Source organism: Pterocles gutturalis, unplaced genomic scaffold (genome assembly GCF_000699245.1).
Source record: "Pterocles gutturalis isolate BGI_N339 unplaced genomic scaffold, ASM69924v1 scaffold33055, whole genome shotgun sequence".
NCBI classification, from domain to species: Eukaryota; Metazoa; Chordata; class Aves; order Pterocliformes; family Pteroclidae; genus Pterocles; species Pterocles gutturalis.
The window spans coordinates 58,290-84,168 of NW_010142083.1; the positions used below are offsets into that span (position 1 = coordinate 58,290).

The window sequence follows — 25,879 nt, forward strand, 5'->3', positions numbered from 1 at the left end:
CTTAGTCCACAAAAACTTAAATGAAGTTTGACCATCCAACTTAATTGGCTGACATGGACAGGGACACTTCACAGCTACACTCAACAACTCCCTGAGAGGTCTGTGTGGCAGATAGCACAGCTTGCCCAGATGCTTCTGCCACTCTAGTGTTTAATTTGTCCCACAAATTCTAGGGGCTGGATCGCATGGATCACTCTGCTCATGAACACTGAGGGAACTCGTAAATTGCATGGATCAATACTGAAGCTATTATGCTCAATCTTTAGTGTTTCACAAAACTGTGGAAGCACCCCCTGCTAGAGAGGGAAAAGCAACGTTTTCTGCTGAAATATAGTTTCTGTACTTTACTACATTCTAAACCAGAATGTGACAGTCCCATGAGACAGCTGGTAAGTGAATAGCATCCACTTTATAGCACATCAGCTTCACTTAAGCAAAGCTCACTCTCTAAGGAAAGAGGATACAATTTTTTTTTGTTCAGCAGAAAAAGCAAGCACCATGAAACAGTGAATTACATGAAAGCACCAAGTAATTCACCGGAAGGGATTTAGAACCACAGTTCAAATTTACATCTATGTCAGACAGTCATCAAAAAAAGGCTCTGCTAGCAAAGAGAAGGAAAAAATACAGAATTTGTCATTGCATGATCTCATGCCACTTTGTGGACTTTGAGTAATACCAGATTAATCACAGTGGAACACATCAGCAAAGCTGATTTTAGATTGTTAAAGAGAAAGGCATTACATTGGAGATGAAAGACAGCCTCTTCAAACAGTTGCCGGAAATTCAAACTGACCCCCTGACTGGTATAATTTTGATGTTGATGGAGATTACTGCTTTTGCTTTTCTCTACTGCTAGTTCTTCCATTTCTATGTCCATGTCCTGGTTTGGGATAATAACCAGACAGACCTAAAGGTCATCACTGAAGTTCTTGTCTCATATTTCTGGCTTCTTCTCAAGCAGGGAACATCATAAACCTCAGAAGAGAGACTGCTCTGAACAGTTTCCCCCCTAATTTCAACACACAAGAATTTCAGATTAATGAAGATCTAAATACTTCTCTGACATCCCAACAGTCATTGAAGTTTTAACATCATTTAATGACAAATAAAATATGTTTTGGCTCTGGGTATGGAAAGAACTGAAATATTGTCTGAATATTCATCCAGGGCAAATAAACAGAAGAAGCTTCAACACTTTGAGACCTTGCTGATCAGTGAACCATTTATTAGTTCACCCAAAAGTAGCAGAATGTTTTCTGTCTCTTGATTTCTTAGGGAAAAAGAGTGCCATGCTGCCTTTCAGATATTATAGAGGTGTAGTCTAGCTTTACTTCTAAAGCTGAGAACTCACCATAGCTGAACCACACAAATCTTGCATGAGAATTCACTTTTGTAAATGAAATAGCAGTTATACAGCTGCTTGATGACTATAGATGAGCTCCAAAACAACAACCACTAAAGGTCTTTGGACAATGAGGACACAAACTACATAATTCTTATTGGATGCATCCCTGCCTCATGGAGTGACATACGACAAAGCTTTTATGTTCTGAATTCAGGTTGACAGAAAAGAATCAAGAACTTTTCCTAGCTGAGCCTTCATCTCCATCAGCTAAGTTTGCAAGGTGTTTTGGAGATCCTGTCCGTTGCTGTAGCAGCCCAAAAACCATACAAATATCTAAATGTAATACCAGTTTTTGAAAATAAACCAAGGCCTGGCTGCACTTCAAGTGAGGAGAGCACATGCCTTATCTTCAGCTTCTTTGATTACAATAAACTTTGTAAATGCTACCAAAGGGGAAGAAAAAAACACAGAGTTCATAACTATAACATGTGGGCATAAGGCATATTATCAGCTCCTGACCTGACAACAGGCTGTCACATGATAGTGCTGATTATTGTTTTTTTTTTCCTGCCTTCTTGATTCACCCAAAGGTGTTTCCTCTGCCAGTTATCTTAGAGAAAGAAAGTAATCTTTTGGTTTCCATTAGGTTTCTACAGCAAAAGAGCCACAGTACTGACCTGTCTCAAGTTTAGACATTTCACTTTGTCCTTGACCAAGGAAAGTTCCCAGACACACACAACTGAGCTTGTTCCAGATGTGATTATGGTAGTTGCTGAAGGACACACAGCGCAGAGGCACTTTCCCCAGTCTGCCATGCACTCAAATACAGTCATGTTCTGCACAAGAAAGCAGCTTTAAGTCAAACACTCATCTAGCAATGCCATGCATTTATTAATATCAAAAGGCAGATTCAATTTTCAGAACTGAGCATCCATTTCCTCAAATCCAGGAAAGAAAAGCTCATCTTAACCAGTTCTCTATGCTCACAGCACAGTTGCGTAATATGTGCACACACAGGCTGCGGCTGCATGCAGCTCTGCCATCCTCCAGGGGCCAAACAGGAAGGCTGGACAAAGGTCAGAGTCTCTGGAGATCTGAGTCCCAGTCCCTCTTGTGCCACATACTTCCTACGTAACTTCAGGCAAGCTCATCCTGCCATCATACAGTGACAGAATGCAAACGTTCAATGTAGATTAAAAAGAAAGCTCAGGCTGTGATGGCTACTGCTAACAGAATTAGTGCTAGGCTCTGCAACCCCCCTCTTTCTTGGGCTGAAAAAAAAAAAAAAAAAAAAAAAGCCAAAGCACTACATTTCATTCTGTACCGACAGCTCTGTTAGCAGCACCCAAGTCAGCCTAAACCAACGTCAGGTCTATTACACATTGCTACAATCATAGCACAAACCTCCTTGTGCTCACATTCCACATTAGCTCTCTCCCACACAAGGGGGACAACACTATGGTGCTAATGATTCTGGTGGAGCTGGATGGCATAGCTACAAAAACTATAACACACAGAACAAACGTTTCTTCACCTACTTTTAACAAGAACAAAAAATTATTTTAAGCTCATGTTCAGAGGCACTATTGACCCAGAGAGAAATCAAGTTTGACTCCCAACTACTTCTCATAGTGACTGTGTAATCACACTCACTATGCTCAGTGTCACTAGGCTCAGTGACACCCTGACTTTTGAAGAGACAAAACAAATAATTTATACCTACAGCAGGACTATGATTTGCTAAACACTGATTTTAAGTGAAGTTAATGGAGAAAAATCTCAATAATTTTATATACAGAGTGGAAAGTAAAATACCTCTCATGGCTTTTTCACTTCCATTGACTGTGGGTATGTCTGTAAAAATATAATGATGCGGCTTGCACAAATACCCATGTCATGTATTCTGCAATTCTGGTACCCAAGCTAACTCAGATGTCTTTGCATGTCATAACACTGTCCCAAACAAATCAAAAAATCAGTGTGTTTGTGGTAGAGAAAGAAACTGAATCTGTCAATTTCCCTGACAAGCAGTGTGATGACATAGACTGTTGATTTTTAGCAGCAAAGAAGAGCATTAACTTTCTAGAACAGAAGACATTATTATTTCGAATGAATGCACTGGGCTAAGCTTGGGAGCCAGAGGGGAATTGACAGATGGTCCTATCTTAATTCCAGCAGAAGGTTCTGCACAATGAAATTTCTAATTGGTGGCCAGGAGACCTTGTATTGTCCTTACAACCTATGACATGAGGTTTCTCCTTCATTTTGATGGACAACACAGCCACTGTAAAGAAAACTTGAGATAATTTAGAGGGGAAATGCCCCATTTTTCAGCAGGGTAGAATGATTTTGTACTCTGTTGGGATATCCAACTTGAGATTCCTCAAGAAGCTTGACTGTGAGAAAGTCTCGTACAGCATCCTCTGAAATCAGCTCCCTAACAGCCTCTGAAATGGGTGCTCAAACCAAAGACTACACATACAATTAATTTCTGGAATACCTAGATTTTATCTTATTTACCTTTTCAGACCCGTAGTTGCCAAAGCAGCAGGTGAAGTCCTCAAATCCCCAGCAGAATGTTTTGCTCCAAAGAGGAGGAATCAAAACTTTATTTTTTTCAACAGCCAGAATGCCTTTCTCAGTATGAACAATGTGCCCAATAGCTCCCTTGGGACAGTCTGACAAGACAGAGAACATATTTAGTTCTGTTTTTAGAGCACTTATGTTAACTTTCCTCCTTGCATGGCTTGTGTGGTGAGGCTGGCAAGTACCACAGCTGGGTTCTGTGCTGTGGCCAGGCCCACAGACAGAAATCCACTCTACAACTGAGGTTTCAGACAGAAGAGTGGAAACCCTCGTCTCCAATGGATCACATAAATCCATGCCGGGGGCGTGACGTGCTCCGAAGGAGGGGGTTTAACAGCAGTGTCATTAAGCTCCTTTCCACTGGCAGACTGCCTTATGACATGCACTACAGAGGATGCCAGGTATGTCACCAACAGCCTCTGCACTACAGCCCACTCTCCCCACAAAGATGTGTGATGTCAAGAACACCACCATGGGATGAAAGAGTAGACACATTGAAATTTTCCAGGCTTCTTCACAGTAAGAAAAGTAACAGACTAAGAAAAAGATGAAGAAACAGAGAAGATTTAAAGATTGAGAGGTGGAGAAAGACAGACAGTATTTACTTTGCTGTTGAATATAAAAAGAGAGAATGAAAATGGAGAACAGTGAGTTTTATGTTTCAATTTAACATATTCAGAATGCAGAAGAGAGAGAAGATCTAGGTGTCTTATAAAGAAAATCTGTTTTGAACCCTACAACAGAAGTTACAAGATTTAATCTGAGTATTTGAGTGTTTTCAATGCCCACTCACAAAACACACATACACAAACAATAGGCAGAAGGGATCTTGATTGTACCAACTCATACAAAGCTGTGTGACTATTTTTGTGCTCTTGAAAATCCAGGTTCACCCCATCCATGAATTCTGCACTTATGAGCACAGAAAATGGAGCACAGCCCCTGCAGTACCTTTGATTGTAACTGGTGAGAGCTTCAGATTTTGCAGGCTGCTCATCAAAGGAAGAAGTCCACTTGAGTGAAGGGACATCACAGTCTCTCTTCCTGATGTATTTTTCCCTTGGGCATGGTTTAGTGAAGAGCTAGAACAAATGAATAGCATTGAAAAATGAATCTCCATTTGCCAGATTGTGCAGGAGAGATATCTGTTTAAATCCTTAATCATGACTCTGGGACTGTCATACATGAACCTCTTCTTTAAAATAAAATCTTACCCTTATTACATTTTTGTCAGACTACATCCCTTCCTCACAGAGATAGCAAGCTAATCCCAGAGATTCAGGAGAAGAGAGAGAAGCATAAGAGAGACTTTGAACTGCTTTTCTTTGCCTGTACCCATTCCCAGACTAGTGGTTACTCATGTGACTCTAGGACCAGAACTCAGATTTGATGCCACAGCTGTATGGTATACAACAGGAACAGCATGGTTAGAAAGCAGAATCACACACATGTATGTGGGTGCATACTGATGTAGTACACAATATGGAGAAGTCCATAAGCCATCTTTCAGCAGATTTAAATCAAAAAATAGCTCTGATTTATGTTTCTATTCTTGCTTTCCAGGTTAAATACTATGAGATCAAAATAAATTATGCTCTCTGCTCTCACAATAAAGTGGTACCTGCTTTGGTATCTGTCCAAAGTTGCTGATAAAACCCAGGATGGTGCTCTTAATCAGAGGATCTTTAATGTTGTTGAGGTCCATCTTGTCTCCGTAGAAGTAAGGGTGATAGGTGTTAACTGCCTCTACCGCAGCTGAGCCATGTTGCTTGTGGCCAAAAATCAGATCTATCCAGCGATGGAGGTGTGCACTGACATAGTCACTTTCCAGTGCCTGGAACCAAAAGAAAATGAATTAATTCAGTAGAGTGTATCCATTACAAATGCATTATGACTTTCCAATCCCTACTGGAGACTTAAATTCTCTGCAAATAAACCTTCACACTTTCAGTTCCTCCATGACCATCACTCTCAGCACATCTTCACAAAATGCAACCAAAGAGATGAAGGGTGGATCCCCACAGGCAAAGGAAGGACAGAGTGCAGCATGCTTTACTTAGCAGACACCAGGAGCAACATGCTCAGAGACAACACAGGCAGGTTCCACTAAGCAAAGTCAAAGCACTCCACAGATCTCGGCACATCCTCTAGCTTCCAGCACACATTAAAGCTTGCACTATCATGTCTTCACCAACACTGCTACTGACATAAGATCATTTAAATGAGCAAAACATTTGTTAGCATTCGGTACCACCACTTTGCTCTACAGATAAACTACATGTGAATTAAGGTACCAGTCTATTTGTAGAAATAAGCCTTAGTTATGAATCATACTGAGTAGCAGAGACTTTATTTGAGAAGATACATATAAACATTGACTGATAAGGGAGATGACTAGCAGAGGGGTTTTAAGAGGCTGAATGCCATGAACCAGCAAAGAGAATGTAGAGGCTGTATTGAAATGGCAAGGGGTGCTGCAAGCCAAGATAGAGAAGTGGTTTTGCAATGGCAGAATTGGGGTGCAGCAGGGCAGCTGTATGACAGAAGCTTCAAGAATGCTTGGCTTTGATCAAGAAACGTTTTGCTACCCTTACAGAGCTTAAGCAGAGAGAGTTGTAGCACCAGATTTCCTCATCCTGAAAAAACTCAGGGTCTGAACTTCCTCCCCCAAAATAAGAAATGGTTAATTTTGATTAGATTTGCCACCCATAGTAACAGGTGTGTGGATTAATGGAGACAGAAGAAACAATTACTACTGGAGAAAACTGGGAGAGATGCTACAAGGCAATTCATCCACCCCCAGCGTGGGCTCCCCACAAAGCTCAGTGAAATCACAGTGGAAAAATTGTTCTTTGAAGACCCAGACAACACGTTCATAAGCAGGGGACACAAGTTTGAGTCAAACCTTTGCCCACCTCCCGGTTAGCCAGCCTTACCCATGAGGCTTCACTAAATGCTACTGCCTCTACCATCACCTGCTTCACAAAATTTTTGTGCATTCGCACACAGCCTTGCCCAATGTTTCAAGCTGCAATGTTTTAAGCATTATTAAAACTGCTTTCCTATCTCCAAATCATTTGACTGTGTAATACTCCCTGATGCTCAGTTAAAGGTCTCCCAAGCAGACCATCCCACCCAAAGCACAGCAGAAATAAACAAGATAATAGGATCCAGAACAATGGCTCATTTCACAGAGCAGACAGTTAGCCCAGTGCAGCTGGCTTAAATGACCCTGCCCACAGCTATAACGGTCACAGGGCAGCTCAGAGAACAAGCGCAGCATACAATCTGTCCCCTGCAAACAACAGGAAAACACTTATGAACAGACTCAGAACTCATCCTCATTAATAAAAGCAGTTAGTCCATGAATTACAAACTGTAAATTTTGCCTGGCATCACTGCCAGAGCAAAACAAAGCAACCAACAGACTTGCAACTGTGCAGCCTCGCAGTATTTCACTAAGCAGTATGACAAGCCCAGCCAGGGAGGGAGAACTTGCAGTCTAAGGAGGAAGTAAATACATTTATTTAGTAGACTAGATTCCTAACTTATTAAACATGAAACAGGGAGCTACTCACAGCTTTACATCAAGAACAATTCTTTGCTCTCATATTCTTTAAAGCAATAGTCAAACTTCAGAACAGAGTTGACCTGGAACAGTTTAATGCACCAAACTCACTGTGAAGCCTGCTGAAAATGGCCACAATACCAGTTATAAGTACATCCAGTCTTGTGGATGATTTCAGAGGAGACAAACCCTCATGTTTCAGAATTCAAGATCTTTAACTCTTCACTTCAGGGCTGGATTAACTTTCCCAGGCAGGCTAACGAACTTTCCACAGAAAGATTTCTTGCACTCTCCTGTGTAACATCTAGTAGTACCTATGGTTGGAGAGAGAATACTGGACTGACTGCACATGAGGTCTGATCAGGTCTGGCAAATCATTAAGAATGTGACTTCATAAACATGATCTTTCACTTGCTAAACTGCTGCTATTTGAGATTTGAATTAATTCGTAAAAGTTGTATGGCTTTATCAGCTGTGCCAATGTTATCAAATGGTGCAGCTCAGTGGAAGATCTATAGAACAGAACAGATGGTAGAGAGGGCCCAGTACCCACATTATGTGCACTGTGGGGGCTTTACTTCAAACTCGATCTAGTATGCTCCCACAGGCTGAATTCCACCAGCATCTGGAGTGCACAACTGGAATGCAGCTTTTGGTTTCGTTTCATCCAAAACAAATCTAGTTCACACAATCTGAGATCGCTCTACAATGAGAGCAAAACCATGCTATGCAGGGATGATTGATAGATTCATTTCCAAACTGTGCCCTTACTCCAAAGTACAAGGCAAAAGCAGATGTTCCCCATTGTATCTAAGTGCCTTTGCAGTGCCCATCATCATGCAAGCAGTAAGGAGCACAGCTTGGTACTTTACACTCCAAACAAGCCACAATGTAAGAAACAGCATTTCTCCCTATGTTTTTATTTGAAAAACTTCAGTGTAAAATAGCAGCAGCTTTCAGGAATCCATGGATTCTGTCTGCAGCACCTCTGTTAGGGAGGACAGAGTTGTCTTTCCCATGTCTGGGAAACTGAAGAACAGAGACTAAGCACCTTGGAAGGTAACAGAGAAAGCATGAGACAGAGCAGAGGAAGGAACCAGAGCACCCCAAAACCTACGTGCGTTATTTGGAGCCACTGGGGAACACCAGGGAACTGTTGCACATTTGACCTCAGCGGCCAAAACCTACTGAGCTGCTTCCCTGCAAGGGAGGGATTTGGCACTTCATAGGCTCAACTCTTCATTCTAGCAAGAACTGTACTTGAGCAGCAAGTCTGCAGTGCATACAACACTCACACAAGGATCTCATTCCTCATAGTAGATGTATCATCAAGTGGTTATGGGCACTGACAAAATCTCCAGTCTCTCTTCCCTTCCACCATCTTTCAGTGTGACTAGAGCTCTGAGCTTCTAAATCACCCTCTAGGCACTTTTACAGATGCCTGACTCAGTAATACCTATTATTGTGCATGTACAGGAGCTTAAGCAATCTGAACATGGCTCTTAATCTCCTTGCATCTCAGTTCTTTGTCAAAAACATTCTCTCCTTATCCTCTCAATCTATATAGGTTGCAAACAGGGACGGGACAGAGTCTAACTGAAAAACAGAAGCCAAATAAAAATTCAGACAATATTTGAATAGCATTTTCTTTCCAAATAAGAAAATAAATCTCAACTCTCAAATTTTCTCATGTATTAAAATCCTCTCTGCTCAATTATAAATTTGGAAAAATTGTATCCATTTATGTTACTAATAATGAAGCTCTATACCATACAATATTAGTTATAACAGCTACATCATAAAATATTTTCAGTCCAGCTTGTAACTAATATAAATATTATAATAAAAAGATCATTTTGAAATGTTTTAATAACAAAGACAGAAAGCTGAAATGATGTATTGAGACATTTTCTTGTTACTACTGACACACTCCCATTTCAGCCTGATAGTCTTCTGGTGAAAGCTCTTCCATACAGTTTTTTCACAGACAGGTCTACTCACTGTGTGCTTCTCACCCCAGTAATACTGTGCTGTGATCTCAGTGACACATATAACTGTTACAAAAATACAAGGTAAAACAAAAACTAAGAAGATTAATGTAGCTTCTGTAAAGGGTCTGATTAGTTACTGAATATGCTCTAAATTCAATGTACTGGCTTAGGTTACTAAACTGTGTGGTAGCACGCCACTGAGTTAAGCAACTAGGCATGGAGACACTTGAGACCCGCTCATAATAGTAATCAGCTATTCTCACACCACATAACTTGGAATATTATTAATTCACAAGTTTTTACATATTGAGGCAGGATTCTGGGGTAAAGAGTGGTAGATGACTACTTTCAATCACATTTTCAAAATGACTGAAAACAACATTTTTAATAAGAACATACAAAAATTATCCATTTCAAAATGGGTGAAATAGCAAGATAAAATTTAACTTCTTTAAATGTTTTTTTTAGCATTATTGTTCTCACACAAATTTAAAGTGAAGTGTTCAGGTCATGAATTCATATTAAAGACTAAAGGGTGCCTCTTAATCAATTAAACCAAAAAATGAAATATCTCACTATATGCTCAACCGTTCTGAAAAAAGAATCAAAGGCAAGACTACTACACAAAAAAGCAGGCAACACAGGCTCAGATCACATCCACATTCACTCACACGAGTAACCTGAGCACATGTGAATGAATCCGATGTTGAACAGGCTCACTCTCATACTCAGAGTTATTCACAAGCCAAAGTGTTTGCAGCATCAGGAACCTATAGAGACAGCATGGAATGCAGGTGCTACAAAGCACTGATTTGTCTTCGGAATATAATGTTTTAACAACTAATTATTCGCAAGATATGCAGATGATGCACACTACCAGGAGCCTCTTCTCTTAAAACTAGCTTAATAGAAGAAAATTTTCTTCAGGATGGATTTACAGTCCATAGACAAGCTTATAAAGGATTTTTATTTTCAAACATGGATAAAAATGGCATTGCCAAACATGGGACTAAGGCTAGATTAGTGACAGCACCCAGGTGGCTGCATGGAGAAGGAGGTATAAAAAGGGGCAGGAATATATAAATCAAACAGATGTGTAAGGTCTCAAGAGGGAAAGGAGAGAGACTTCAAATATAAGAAGCACAGCCATACAGACAGTCAACATGTAAGAGCACGGGGAAGGAGATTTGTACTTAATGCCAGACAACGAAGATGGTCCCCTTCCAGTTGTCTCTGTACTGACCTGAAACAAGGTATCAGGACATCAGAAAGAATGATATGAAGATTCAAGAGAATGCCCAAGAAAATAATGGAAAAAAAAAAATAATGGACTGGATTGTCCATCCAGTAGTATGGACAATCACAAAAAGTACAGACCCTGAATGTAGCACAGAAGTGCAAAGCAAGGGACATGAAAGTAATGGTAAATTAATGGGAGCATTGTGGTTACTGTCAATGGTTAAGTCAACAGTGAGGAAAATAATATTTACAAGACAAGAGTATGACTCTAGTTTTGTTCAAAACAGGAACAAAAAAATAAGGCAGTCAGTAAGGAGGTCAGAAACAGGATTTAGGAACTAATATTTGGAGAGGTCAACTCAGGAAAGGTTTATTTGGAAACATCAAAATAAAGAAGATGGTTGCAGCCACAGGTTTGGATGCAATCACCTACAAAGAGATTATAAAAAGTGAAAGCTGAACACCCAAGGGCAGGACCTGCATAGCATAAGAGAGGTGAGAAGAACCTACTGAGGCAGAAACTGGAGGTACACGTGGCAAACCAGGATGATGCAACACCTTAAAATTCATGGGCTATTTGTTAGCCCCACCAGTATTAACCCATATAATCATCACACTTCTTGTACACAGCAACAATCTCACACACTCATAAATACAGACTGACTCCTTTTGCCACAGGAAATCTGATGAGATAATGCAGGGGCACTATAGTACAGCCCATTCCCTTTTTAGCTCTAACAAAAAGAGACGTACACCAAGATACTCTGCTGCAAAGTCTGCATTCAAGGGAACAACCTTAATACAGAATTGCCTTTGCACTCACTACTGCGTAGCAGGTGACATCATACAGAAGTAAGACTTTCTAACTATTAATAGATAGCACTAATTGCAGTCAGTCTCAGGACATTAAAGCTATTTGCTTTCAAATTGCCAAGGCTGACTCCATTAGAAGCAGGAAATCTCATTAGGTTTTTCCTTCTCAAAATAAAAAAAAAAAAAATCATTGTAGTCCTGGCATGACTCAGAGATGGAGGTACAGTTTAAATAAACACACAGCTGGTTAGCAACATGGAACTGTATGCATATAAATGCTGTGTGCATGCATTATGTTATGTTCACATACACTTACGGGCTGAGATAGTTCCGTGCCACAGACATAGATACAAACCTCACCTGGTCTGGAAAGTCATCTTTGATTCAGGGTGAATCGTTAGGCAGACAAGTAGACATGGAAAGTGCAGAACTCATACAAACTCCGCAAAGGCAGGATGCATTTGGATCTAAAATTTTGGTTTGTGACTGTGGCCTTCAGAGTTTCATTTTCAGTGGGACCCAGTTCAGCATTTCATCACAAATCTTGATATTCACTGACCTGTCTGTGCAGGAGAATGAATTTATGGGGGTCCCCATCTGCCCAAGGAGGAAGCTGCACATCTCCCAGCACAGTTCCATCTTGCATGCAGCCTGCAGGAATTGCAAAGGGAGAATTAAAAACAAGAACCACACACATTGCGAACAGGAACAGCTCTTCTAAAACACTGAATTCAAAGGAAACTGAGGTGATTTTCACACATGTAGTTTCAGGTTCTACATCAAATATAGTGCCATAGAACACTGCAGAACCAATTTCTCCTGGGACTTCTAATCCAGTAATAAAGTATCAAGATGTTCTAGTAACTGTCACTAATACAGTAAAAATAGGCATGTTCTCAGCACAAACCACTGACTGCAAACTCAGACAAGACAAACGTTGACACAACTTTGTTCTTCCACATAATCTGGCCTAACTGCCAGATATTCCTACTAAAGCAGCCACTGAGAGGGATTTTGTTCTCAAGTCCTTTGCAATCTGATTCCTTTCAGAAGGTGAGCATATGTTCTGCCCAAACATGCAATTCCTTTGCCCAGACTAATAGGAACTACAGTCCCTTCTGAGCTGGAAACTTGGTTCTTCTGATATCATTCCAATATCAGAAGCCTGTATTCTTGTAGCCTTATCGTAATAAAAATTCATCACTAGAGAGGCACATCAGTCCACATAGTTCAGGGAACAACTCTTGACTTGTGATTTGTATCTTTTTGCTTGGCCGGATGCTGGGGGGCAGATGGGGAGCACTGAAGTCCCTTCCAGAGCTTACCAAGTTCAAAGTGATTTGCATTGGTTAGGAATTCTGGCAAGTAGAAGAATTCAGGGATGAGTTCCCTGACATCGCTCATATTGTCCCTTGATGCCGATTCCCACGTGCTCTTGACACTGTGAAACATCCTGTCTGCAACATCAAAACTCCCACCCTGTGAAATGGGGAGAGAGAAGAAGAGTGCAGTGTGAGTATTCTGTTAAATAAAAAGCAGATGCAGACTCTTAGCCAGTTCTGCAATAATCACCTTATCACATGTTTGATTAGGTGATATTTCAAGGTCTGTCCTAGCTCTATTTTACTGTGATCTTATATTAGGGGCTGTCTTAGTCCCAATTTGTAGATATGTATGTTGAGAATACCATAAAGCTTGGAGTCTTATCATAGCTTGCAATAACATAGAGGAAAGAGACATAGAACAAGTATCTTTAAATAGTTGTGCAGTGCAGTGAAAATGTATGAATAATTGCTCATCCTCAACCATTCAATCCTCACAGCTGCTTCACTAGGCAAAAGAGAACAAGCCAGTGGGTTTGCAGAATGAAGATACTAAAACCCAGAGGTAGTGCAAAAGTCAATCTGTTAATGAATATGAGATGCAATCAGGTTCTGTCTATAGTTGACCTCCTGGGAAAACGTGATAGCTTTTGGTTTGTTTTCTCTCTGCCTGTAGACTGTTGCATATGCCAGATGAGGATGCTGTCCTTCTGCACAATAACAGTCAACTGAAGCTTTCACCTGCAATCTATTAAATATGAATATAACATCTAAGGATCCTCATGGGATCCTACTCGCATGCACCAGGCGAACCCTGAGAAGCAATTCCCACATTGGTTTCTGATGGTAAGAACCACTGTCTTTTTGACCCCCCCAGTACCTGCACACTTATGCTACAACCCCTTTGGATCTACAAACTCTGCTAAGTCTGGGAACTGCAACTCAAGAAATAAATTTTGCCATATCTTTTGTTAGGGAGAAACTACCCTCATGGATAAGCTATCAAAACACAAAAGGCAATAAACCCTAAGTACTGAAGCTACATCTCCTTGCTTGTCTTTTGAGATAGACTCCCATCAAGCCAACACATACTGCAAATGGAAGGACCTGTTTCCCCTGAGGTGAAATCTGAGCAGGCTTTTGGTCCAGTCTCATCTCTAAATAACAGTATAGTTCTGTCACTGACAACTGTGAAGCCTTCCCACACCCACTCAAGGGACTGAGTGAAAAAGTGACTAATCACATGAGTAAGCTTAGCTGGAGTTAAGCTGCTGCACAAGGTCATCTTGTTCTTGATCATTATTAGGCAGGGACCCTTGGAGTCAAATTCAAATTGAAATTAAAATAGAGTAGAAAAAGGACTATAAATAAATCAACAGCTAACAAGTATCTCATTGAAGCATATTAAAGGGCTTTGTATATTTAATCTGCACACAGTGCACTGTGTCTGCTGGTGATTGATGCTTTTTCATCTTTTTTTGCAGCTTTTATGAGAGCTGATGGTAATCTCCTGAGAAACAATATGATTTGTAATAAAAAGATTACCTGTATTAAATAAAAATAATATATACATAGGAAATGCTGTTAGCGCGACAAATCTGGTTAAAGATATTACCACCACGAAAAAATGTGATTTTTTCCCTGGCTGTCTAATTCATTTTAGAGAAAAGTAATATCTTTAAAACTTAAGCCTGTATTATTTATAAAGGAAGCAATAACTGATTTTCCCATTTCCTATATTAATAAATTTATTTGCATATATTTATATCAGAATTAATGAGTTTTCTCTCTCTATGAATGCAAAAACTGCACTGAAAGGGAAAAAGAGAATCAAGAATTACTTTATGCCTTTATATTGTGAGTCAACAAACTCTTATGGCTTTTCTATAGCTATATACAGTAAGTCTCTGTTTTCTTTCCTTTCAGTAAAGGCCTTACACTGTCATCAGGAATACTGGAAAAGCTGCTTTTTAAAACTACAGTTCAGTGGGGTATATACAAAGCAACTAGTCAAAGTGATCTCTAGGGAGAAGTTAAAACTTCCCATGTTTAAAAAAGTAAGCATCACCGATCCTTGGTGGTGCTTTAAATCCAAAGACCTCAAGTGTTTCTAAGAGATGCTTACAGAGCTGCAAAGACTTACCACATGCCCAGAGATGCCAAGAAGTAATTACCTGCAGACAGTGCTTGAATCACTGCTCAAGAGTTGGTGACACAATGAAGAGTAAGAACCCTATTCTCTATAAGTACCTTTGAGAGGTAAATGCCAGGAAAGAAGATCAGCCTGTTAGCTGAAATGCAACAGCAGGATAAGAATAAAAGGGGATAAAATCTGAGTCAAATCAAAAGCAAGGGTCACTAATTATTCAGGACATGGGTCCTAAAATGCCTTTTCAATGAAGACACTAAACACAGAAACCTTTGCTGTTTTTTTGTGGTGCTGACACCAATTCCTGAAAGGAATTCTAGGAGGTACTTGACTTAAGTTGAAGTGGAAGGTACCATCCAACAACTATCTGATGAGCCAGTTTTTCATCCATTCCAGTACGATATACAAAGCACATACATGCTTTTCTCCAGAGTCAGATCTCAATACACCTAAACAAAGTGTGAAATACTAAGGTTTTAGTAACTCCTGTACAGTTCCCTTACTAGAGGCAATGCTTCCTTACTGCCTTCTTTGGTCAGGTACAAATCAATTCTTTGACTTGAGAAACAGGATGGTACACCAACATCAATTTTTCATAAGGAGTGCACCCAAGTTGTTGCATTTCCATGTCATGTGCATTCAGACTGGCTGTCTGCAAGTTATAAGCACAGCTCTTCCACTTTTTAAGATGCTGAGAAGCTTTCACAGCTCCCAATTCAGCGCCCTTCCAAGGTCTTGAGTTTGGAAATACTCCTTTTCCACCCCGCTCTTGACTTGATCATACAGTTCTCAGGTCTGCCATTTGCCTGACTGCATTTTGAGTTGGCAATTCCTAAGCTGCTATGGGACCAGTCCCCTGGGGGAAATTATAGCAATGAACTCAGATGAACATACAACAACATAAGAGCAAAGGAATAAGAATGGAAGCAGTTCAACAGCTGCAGTGGACAAAATTTCGAGTGCTTCAGATTTCAGCAGCCTTTGAAGATAACTACCCCCACAAAAATGCTGGTTACCTGCTAATCACACAAACACAGCTGCAAAGCAGCTACTCAGGCTGGGAACTTGTTACACATGAAAAGTGTGCCAGTGAGATACAGGAGACTTTGTTGTTTCCAACAAGAAATAACTGCTCCACAGTCATTCATGACTGCAGCTAACATATGGCTCACAGAGTGTGACAGTAACCGTTGCCTCAGGTGATTCACTAACCCATCAGCTACTGCTGGTAACAGCCAATATCATAGGGCTTATTACTTAATTAGCACAGCACTTTATTTGTATTAGTTCATTAAAGAAAAAAAAAGAAAAAGAAAAAAGACCAGCACAACAGCAAAGCACTTGGAAAGCTGCAGGAGGCATGGCCAGCCCTCACCATGCATACAGCATTCTCTGAGTGTGGAATATTCTGGCCTAGCTGTCTCCCTCACATTGCTCCATAAGACACTCCTTAAAAAAATACACTTTTGAGGACCTGTCCTCCAGGTAGACCCTGCTATAACACAACCCATATTACAGAAATAAGGGTGACAACTGTCTGCTAGAGCCCAACTGTCTGTGCTTGTGCATCACCAACTCTCTGCTGAAGAGGGCTGTCAGGAAATTTGGTGCACCTGTATGCTGACCAGCTGGAAAAGGTAAGTACAAAGTTCAGTTTCTATGAAATTTAATTCCATGGTGAGTGCTTTTGGCACCATAAAACAGTGCCAAGTTCAGAACAAGCTAAACCAAAATATTCCTTCTGAAGCACTGGATGTAGTCTCACCCTACTTTCCTTCAGGGAGCTGATCCCATGCTCTCTTATCATTCCCCACCCACCTGTGCATCCTCATCTGGCCCAGGAGTGCTCTTTATGCTATGACAGCCAAGCACCAAATGCTTGCCTGTAGCCGCATTACTGTATGGGCACTTGGGCTTAGAATACCTACCAAGAAAGTCTCATCTGCCCCAAAGTCAGAAGCTTATGTTCAGACAGGTAGTAAAACATTATCTACATGTTTACATGCCTCATCTCTCACAAAATGCAGCACAGGGCCAAAACTAAATAATCCTTCTCCCTCAGAAAAAAGAAAACCAAGTTCATCAGGCATCAATCATGCTCCCATTAAGATGTTTTCACTAAATTCAACTGACATAACATAGAACCTTCAGTAAGCAGAGAGTCCACATACAGTATACATAAAATGTCAAAATAATTAATCTCCTTTAATTACACAGACACCATAATGTGCTGCACAGTTCATGACAAGGTGTAGGAGGGAAGATATCTTGCCCCCTTACCTGCAGAGAACAGAACGTCTGGGTAAACGGCTCCATTCGGACCAGGTAAGATGCCACTATAATTGCTGATGAATAGTGAGTACAGTAATGGCACTGGGCTGACAGCTCTCCTGGAAATTGGATACAAATCAGATTTCAGTGCAAAACATCATCATTGCAAGCTTATAGCATCCAGTTACCTCAGCACAACTAAATAGCGAGCAGGTCTTTAAAACAGATGTGTTCACGGATCTGCGAGCAGAAGCACACCTTGCATATTGCATGGAATGTACACAGTTACTACCATCTCTGTATCTTCTTTTTTTGCCTTACACATTTCATTTTCTGAAGAATAAGGCCTTTAACTTTCCAGACCACCCCCTTCCCTATTAGCACCAAAAAAAGAACTTGAACTCCAGAGGTCAACAGCCTCAACTTCCTGTTTCCTTTTCTTACAGTAGTTGTTAGTTAAGCTGCATGCAGCAGTCTTCTACAGACAAGACTAATGCATGCAGCTGAGTTAACAGAGCAGTCTTTCCTAGTGAACATTGTTTTGGTTTTGTTTTTGTTTTTTTTTTTCCTGTAGAATCTCTTCGTGCCCAAGGGAAGAAGACAATGTAGCAGAATAAGGCAGGTAACGCAGTGCTTGAAGGAATCATTTCTCTTTGAATCCTCAACCAGTTTGTATTCAGAAGTGAGAGGAACTTCTTGGCATGGTGCTTCCCTTAGCCACAGCTCTGGAAAGTTTTCAGATGACCTTTTCCAAGGGATTCACCAGCTTCCCCAAAGGCCTGAGGGGACTCAAGCCTCTGCTGTCTGCTACTCTCCTAAAACACTCACCCTCACTCTTCTCCACCTCATTGTAGCGCTGGATGAACTTGCGTTTCCTCTCCACAGTTTGCGCTCCCATGGGCTTTGACAGGTCCCGAAACGTATGAGGATTAGTAAGATTTAAAGTCTGAAAAGCAAAACCAGTGAAGACATGCATTTTTTGATCCCTGAGTCTTAGACATCACGACTAGCTCAGTGACACTGGATAGCGGCAAGGCTACGTTCAAAGTTTCACCTCTATGAAAAGGCCACAGACTCAATACTAGAACACCCATCTGCAGAGATGGGACTTGGAAAAAGAGTGTCAGCATATGCCGCTGAAAAGATAGCATGTACAAGGAGCTTCACAAAAAAAAGAACCTGTCAGGTTGCAAATTGCTCTCAAGCCTTTTCTGTTCAAGCCTCCTTGTCAGAGGTCACAGAAGCCTGTCCCTGCCTGTCTGCTGAGCCAATGCAGCCTGTCCTTAACTAGGTATGTATTTAACAGATGTTCATCCACCTTTCTGAGGCAGAATGTGACCCTCAGCGTGCTGATGTGAAGATAAGGCTAATTCTAGAAAGAATCAGAACAGTTCAAATTAACTATATCAAATGTCGAACCCTTGGTCTAGATGCCTCTGCTTCAATGGCACCATTCAACAAACCTTTTTGTATAGTTCCTATCACAGAAAGTACAGAATGCTGCAGCAAGCACTGACCTCAGAGTGATAGTCAGCGAGGACCCATGGAAACACAGGATACTGCATGTAATCATTGTAGCTGCGGCCAGCCAATGTGTTCAGGTACATGAGATAATCAAAGTTGCTGATCTCCCTCTTCTGCCAGAGAAAGGAAACAAGCATTAAAATCTCCTAACTCCACCCTTGAAAACCATGTCTCAAAGGCACCCTCAGAGCCCTATGGTTCCCAGGTCCACCAGGACAAGAATTATAAATAATCAATCACCCATTGCCATTCAGATCAGCACAATATCTCTTATAAAGCAATCCATTCAACAGAAGAGAGAAGAGACTTCATTCTGGCTCTTCTTCAGACAGGCCATTTGCATTTGTCTATAATCACCCATTGCTTTTATGCTGTATTTGCATAACAGAGCACTTTTTCTAAATTTAAACTGAGCTAAATGCATGCAATGTATACACCAGAAAATCATGGACAACTGCCTGTACAGAAAAGGCTGCAGAAAGTGCTACATATAAACAAGAAGGTATAGTGGTCTTCAATATGCCTCAGGTCACAAAGATCAGGAGTACAAGAAAGTAAATGCATCTCCCAGCTCAGCAAAACATCTGGGAAAATGAGAGATGCACTGACTTAGATGTACAGATGATCTGTGAACAGTCATTCAACTAGGTGGCCCTCTTTGGTCTCAATTTAAAAATATGCATAAAATCACACTTAATCTGCCAGACAGTAGTACCATATGTTTCACAGGTGGAGGAGCAAAACCTCTGCAACAACCAGATGTAAACACTCTGCTCTTTTTGCTAGTAATCTCACCTCCAGCAGTGAGAGAACAGCTTAGGCCTTGAAGTACATACATACACACACAGATTGTGCACAGATACACAGACAGGTGCTGAAATTCTTTGCTTAACCATGTCTAGCCAAGATTTAGCTTACCTGCCACTTCTGAAGCATTGTCTTTTCCCCTCCGGAGTGTTTCCTGTATGGAACAAACATTTGATTGAAATAGCCTGCTTCAGAATAGAAGAAAGACAATACATCTGTGCTCCCTATGCCCCCTGCTCTTAACCCACAGAAATGAGAGAACACCAAGACTAGAAGAACATTGAGGTTTCATCATTGACCAAATAATTCCAAAAATCAGACTGCCTTTGGCTAGGTTAGTGCTGCACACTACAAATTACATTACTGCTTTTCCTAGAAAGGAAGTCCGTCTGATGAACAAGGATGGCCTAAGTTCAGATGGCTGATGCCTGTCAGTCACTCTCGTATGACATGCTGACTCTCCCTAAGCTACTTGCCAGTCTCCTCCTAAATGAACTGTCACTTAAAGTATGATATTTAAAAGAGAAAAAAGAAGGAAGTAGGGTGGTGGTGCTAAGGATGGATTTTGTTTGCCTTAAGATATCACTGCAAACCGTGGTGGTGATGCCACATGGTGAACGGCAAGAATTCAGAAGCTGACACAGACAGAGAAGGTGCCCCTGCAGCAGAGGCAGATGGACAGCTAGGGACAGCAGGCTCCTCAGCTGTTCCAAGCTAAACCACACTGCTAATGAGTCTGTGCTCCTCATCTCACCCCACTGTAGAGCTAGAGTGCTAGTGACAGGTACCATTAAGGCTGTCTGTTTCTATTCTGAAGCCTTTTTCTCAAAGGCTCACGCTTTTCTGAAGCATTCTGAAAACACTAGCTTGAAAACAGAGTCTCAGTCTCTGTATCACAAATATTCTTTTTGCATAAAGCACTTTGAAACTAATGTAGTCCATAAAGAGTGGGTTGCCATTTTAATAATTTTTAAAGTAAAAGACTAAATATGTTTTTTCCACTCTTTGTTCTCAAAATACAACTTTTTACTGAAACTTTAAAAAAAAACCAAACCAGCTGAAGGTAAATTCTAAACAGAGGAATTCACTTGACAATGTGAAAGGGTCAAAGGTTCTGAAGCAAACAAAAGTAACATTTCAACCACACTGAGCTAAAAGACGTGTCACTATCTGAAGGCCATGGATTTGTTCTTGTCAATTCCTAGAGACCAAACTGAGACAAGTGACAGCTTCTGGATTAAAGAAAGTTTTGATCTGTCATATGATATAACTGGTGGTGGTAGATGTTTTTCCCCTTGAGTTTACAACTTTAAACTAATCCTAAGGTGCCAGCTCATCTAACTAAAATCCCAAAGTGTAAAGAAATCAGTTCAGTTAGAAAACTGTACAGGAATAACTAGCTGTTATTGCGCACTCTTGTGCTCTTGTGTTGGATCATACCAGAAATCTACAAAACTAGGCTTGAAGCAGCCCCAAAGATCTAAATAAAACACTAGAATTGTCTATGATCAATACAGTTTTATTGAATTTGCAGTAGTAAATTCTTGTAAACTACCTCTCATAATTATGAATCATTATTTTACTGCCTATTAAATCCTGGACCAGTTAATAGTGTACATAGAGGAAAAACACTATGCTTTACTCAACACAGTATTTTATTCCTTGCTTAGGCACCCTCTTCAGAGAAAAGTGTGTATCTGAGGGAAGGATTTTGCATAGCATAGCCTAAATAATAACCTATTCTGTGAACAAACATGAAAACCAGGACCAATTCCAGCTCATTGTCTACAACTGCTAAGCTTTGTTTAGTTCTCCTGCTATGCATATGAAACCTAACAATGATAGGCTATGTTTATAGAAACCAGGCAACACAAAACAGTGTAGTTCATATCTGGTATGGGAAAATAGGATCTCTTCACTCTTTATCCAAAAAAATTAATAGATTATAAAATGGTCTAATTTACACAATGTAAAACAGAAGTCCATTGACTAGAGTTGTGGTGGTTTTGCAGTCCCAGTGTGAGCCACACATAGGTCAAGAATGTGGAAATTCTAAAGTAGAAAAGATACCATAAGCACTAACCCTTTACAGTTCAGCCCTTTTGCACTATACGTAGGTTTCACAGAGCTTTGCCCGACTGGATTTTGCAAGGTCTCCAACAGACATTTGAACGTCAGAGAAAGTATTTCAAAGGGATGGAACAGGATCAGGATTCCTGGCATCATCTGAAGTGTGGTTGGATTAGGGAGTTTGTCACACCTAGGGAGGTGTGACACCCTTGCACAGAGGGATGAGGTTAGGTTCTTCCCTTTCCACAGGGGCAGATAGACTCACTAAAACTGCCCAGGTTTATTTTGGATTTACAGCTAAGCTGGAAAGCAGGGGGTTATATAATGTACAAACCTGCTCAGTCCATCAGTCCTCCAACATTTTAAAGTAGGAGGACCTAAAAGACTATACACAGGACTAAACTGGGCCAGTCTGTGTGTATGTTATGCAAATATACATATGTTGCCTTGTGGGTGCTATGACACTCTAGTGGAACTCTTGCTCTGCTTGTCACAAGTCCTAAACAGCTAATAAGGACTCTACAGGGGTCAAAACAATCCTCTCTCTTCTGACTAGGAAGCCATTACACAACTCAAAGAGGTTGATGAGTTCACCGTGTCATGTAAATACGTAAGACTAAATGTAATCACTCCCCTGTAGAGGCACTCTTCTGGGTATCAGGGAACCAGGCAGGATGCTCCCTCCAAGTCCCCAGTGACACGGAATTCTGCATTGTCCCTTGTCAACTCACAGGGGCTCAGAACACGAATCTCATTACAGGCAGCTCGAGCCTCCTCCTCCCTTCTCCTTGGTAACCAATCAGCATTCTTCCAGCCAACACCTCTCTAGACAGCACAGCACAAGCTCAAACCAGATCAATGTGGCTATCCAACCACGGTAAGTGGATTCAAAAAAATTAAATAATCAAAGGCTGGTTTGAAAAAGAAACAGAGGTGCTTAGTAAATGTAAATAACTAAACTTCAAGAGGGGATGAAGTTATGTGAAGTCAAGAGAAGTACCTACATATCTATCTATATCTAAACCTGTAAAGTATTTGTAGGGCACTAGCCATGGCAGAATCTAAGCATGATATTGATGATCTACCTTTGGCTACACTATACGCATGTGATTTATTAATCCCTCTTCCATTAACATCAGACTATGATCTCACTCTTGTGATAGCCAGTGCTCTCCATTTGCTAGAGACAGGTGGACCTCAACCCATTTAGAGATTCACTGCAGATGAGATAATCTCAAAGGATAAGTTTTTTTCCCAATGAAATTAATACTAAAATTCCAATAAAATTAATTATGTTCTTAGACTTCACAAAGCTGCTTTAATTTTCTTTTTGTCTTCCATCCTCCAGATTTCTTAAGTCTGCAAAATAGTGCCAAGGCTCCTAAAACCACTTTTTTAAAAAAATCTTTGTGAGAAAAATCCCCTTCCTGGTAAGCCACAACTCAGGTCCAAGTCCTTCTACGAAAAGATGAAAGAAGATGAAAGAAAGGGCCTTTCCCTGTGAAACAATCAAGTCTCTCAAACGTTATAGAAGTGGTAGGTTAGATTACTTTATAAAAAAGGTACAAGGTCCTCCTTGTTTGACTGTACCAATCCACCTTCTGGGTATTCCTACTCTGTGCTCAAAGAATAGAAATATAATACAAAATTTATAAATAAGTATAATATTAAAGTAGGGCTCCTTGAAGTACCATGTCTTGAAGCGGCTAGGGAAGGAGAAAGGAATCTCCCTCATTTACAAAACACTGTTTGCACCATGTACATTCACAGGCTTAAACCAGACAAAGTGATAACATTTCCACTACAGAAATGCTGCACCCAGGCACATTTCAGGTGTTAGAAGAAAAACATCAAGTAAATTTAATCAATTTGTTGAGGTGAGCAGAATGCAATCTCCAACCCTAAAATCAGGCAATCACATCAACATAATCAGCTGCTTTATGCCAATAATATCCCAGACCAGTTATCAGCAAGAGAGGGACCTCAGTGTTGCATCTCCTGTGAACAATTCCTGACACAAAACACACAGCTATTTCTCTTCCCTAGTTCTTTTCTTCCGGATGCTATTTTGAAATTATTGCAACCAGTTACTAAAAGCTTGAGCTTGGTAGCCCCAGCCAGAGACAAATTCCAGTAAAATTCACGTTACAAAGGGAAATTGTTGTACTAACTGCACTTTTGAAGGGTCACAGATAGATTAATATAAACACCAGCTCATATACTCTCTGCTGCACTGCTGAATGAGCCTTCCTTCCTGTGTTCATATCTATCCAATCTGGCATGGGCTAAGGATGGTATCACAAATGTTGCCAGTTTTAACACATGTGTACAAGTATCTCACACTGTATCATAGCCAAGTAAAATGAAATAGCCAAATGACTAAAATGGACAGTTAAGGCAATATTAAAAGCTGACAAACAGCTTCTAACCAGGTCCAGATGTTTTTTTCTTTCCGCATAATTTGAAATCCAACATTACTAGGCACTGCATGCAGTTCAGTTCTTTTCCCTCCAGCTTGAACTTTGCTGGAACAAAATATTATGTTAATGATCTCCAAGGACTTAGCATTGCTGTTGCTTAGGAACAAAAGTTTTGCAGGCTGTGGGAGGAGAATTGAATAGAGACCCTGGAGCTGGGGAAGTCCTTTTTGCCACTCCTCCCCCCTCCCCACACTCACATACAGAAGTTTCTTGAAAGGCTACCATTTTCTGTCAAGGAAGTATGATTCAGAATTTGCAGGACTGTGAAAAGGAAATTGTCCTGTGCTCCTTTCCCACAGGTTTACTTACAGACTGAAAGACTAATTCACTACTCAAAGGAAAGTAGACAGAGGATGACTGCGCAGTAACAGACCATGAAGGCTCATCTCACACTACTGAAAAAAACAAGCAGCTTGTGACACCTGTACCTCATCTAAGTCTTCCTAGCTGCTAGCTGGTAAGATCTTATGCAGGGGGGCAGTCTGGCAGAATTTTTAAGATGAAACAATATTTTTGTTTATTCTTGGTGGGTCTTTGGTTTTATAAGTGACCTTGTACTGTGTGACAGCACAGTGGCTCTGAAGTGATCTAGAAAAGTAAGAAAATTAAGGAAGGAAACCTCTCTGTATCTATTTGCTCGTGCCAGGATTTAGTCTAAACCTGCCTGTTAGCAAGAGACTGCTGCATTTAAGATAGTCAGTGAATTAATCTCTTCTTCCACAACAGGTTGTATCCAACAACAAAGAAATGGTAACAGGCTTGTAAGCAGGGAAATAAAAACCTTCCCTAGCTGGAACTGCTTGGTTTCATGCAAAATCATTCACTGTACAAATGCTAGTGTTAAGCTGTATACAAAAGTGTTTCCATAGAACATGTCACCTCACTGCCTTCCTGCCCTCCGAGGGGTGCAGGGCCTGTGTAGCTCTGCTGGGCTTGTCAAGCCTGCTCTGCAATAGGCAAATTTCCAGGAGGACAGACAAAGGAAACTTTTCTCACAGACTTGTTCAACATGGAATCAAGATACTTCTGTGAAGCTTTGGGTGCAGGGAAATATGAAGCAGCAACCTATAGGAGGAAAAGAGCAGGCAGAACCACAGAGGAAGAGGTCCTGAAACACCCAGACAGTGTTACAGGCAGAAGGTGTGTTCTGCTCCAGCCACCCCTATGCTGGAAGAAAGAAGCGAGAAGAAAGGTTCAGGTAGAAGAGACTGCTGTATTCGTCCAAATCTGTATTCGTCTAGGATCAGATCTCCTTCTTAGGACAGGCTTAAGCTACAATTTGTCATGACCAGGTCCTGTGCAAGTCATTAAGTGCAGATAAGGAGTAATTTCCAACCCTTCCTTGCCTCAGAGACACTTACAGTCCTTGTCCTGATGCTCAAGGTCTGTTCCCTCCCTGCAGCTCCCAGCAACACAGAGCACCACAGACAGCATGATGCCCTTGAACACACATTTTCTATTAATTTCTGTATCAAGTCAGCCTCAAAGCTCTGGGCCTTTGAAACACTCCTAAAGATCTGGGGTTAGCCCTGGGCTTTCAAAAGCCCAATCCAGAACAAAGATGAGCATGGATTAAAAGAGTTTTCTAGTCAAAGTCCTCTTTAACGAGACCTTAGCACATAGAGATACAGCATCCCCACCCTTAGGAAAAGGCTTGTCAGCAACTTAGAGGGTAAACCTCTAAGTCATCGAGATCAGCTGCTTAGAGCTG

General features: G+C 40.8%; 1 protein-coding gene across 1 annotated transcript in view; it reads right to left on the bottom strand.

The window, feature by feature from the left end:
* The window catches only part of WDFY4 (WDFY family member 4), a 22,318-nt gene extending 9,324 nt beyond the window's left edge, over positions 1 to 12,994 (bottom strand). The window contains exons 1-6 of the mRNA XM_010084252.1: positions 12,871 to 12,994; positions 12,105 to 12,196; positions 5,556 to 5,768; positions 4,886 to 5,016; positions 3,869 to 4,026; positions 2,026 to 2,184 (exon numbers count right to left, since the gene is read on the bottom strand). Coding sequence (XP_010082554.1) covers positions 2,026 to 2,184; positions 3,869 to 4,026; positions 4,886 to 4,964 — 396 coding nt within the window. The 5' untranslated portion in view covers positions 4,965 to 5,016; positions 5,556 to 5,768; positions 12,105 to 12,196; positions 12,871 to 12,994. The remainder of the gene's footprint in view (positions 1 to 2,025; positions 2,185 to 3,868; positions 4,027 to 4,885; positions 5,017 to 5,555; positions 5,769 to 12,104; positions 12,197 to 12,870) is intronic.
* Positions 12,995 to 25,879: the final 12,885 nt, after the last annotated feature.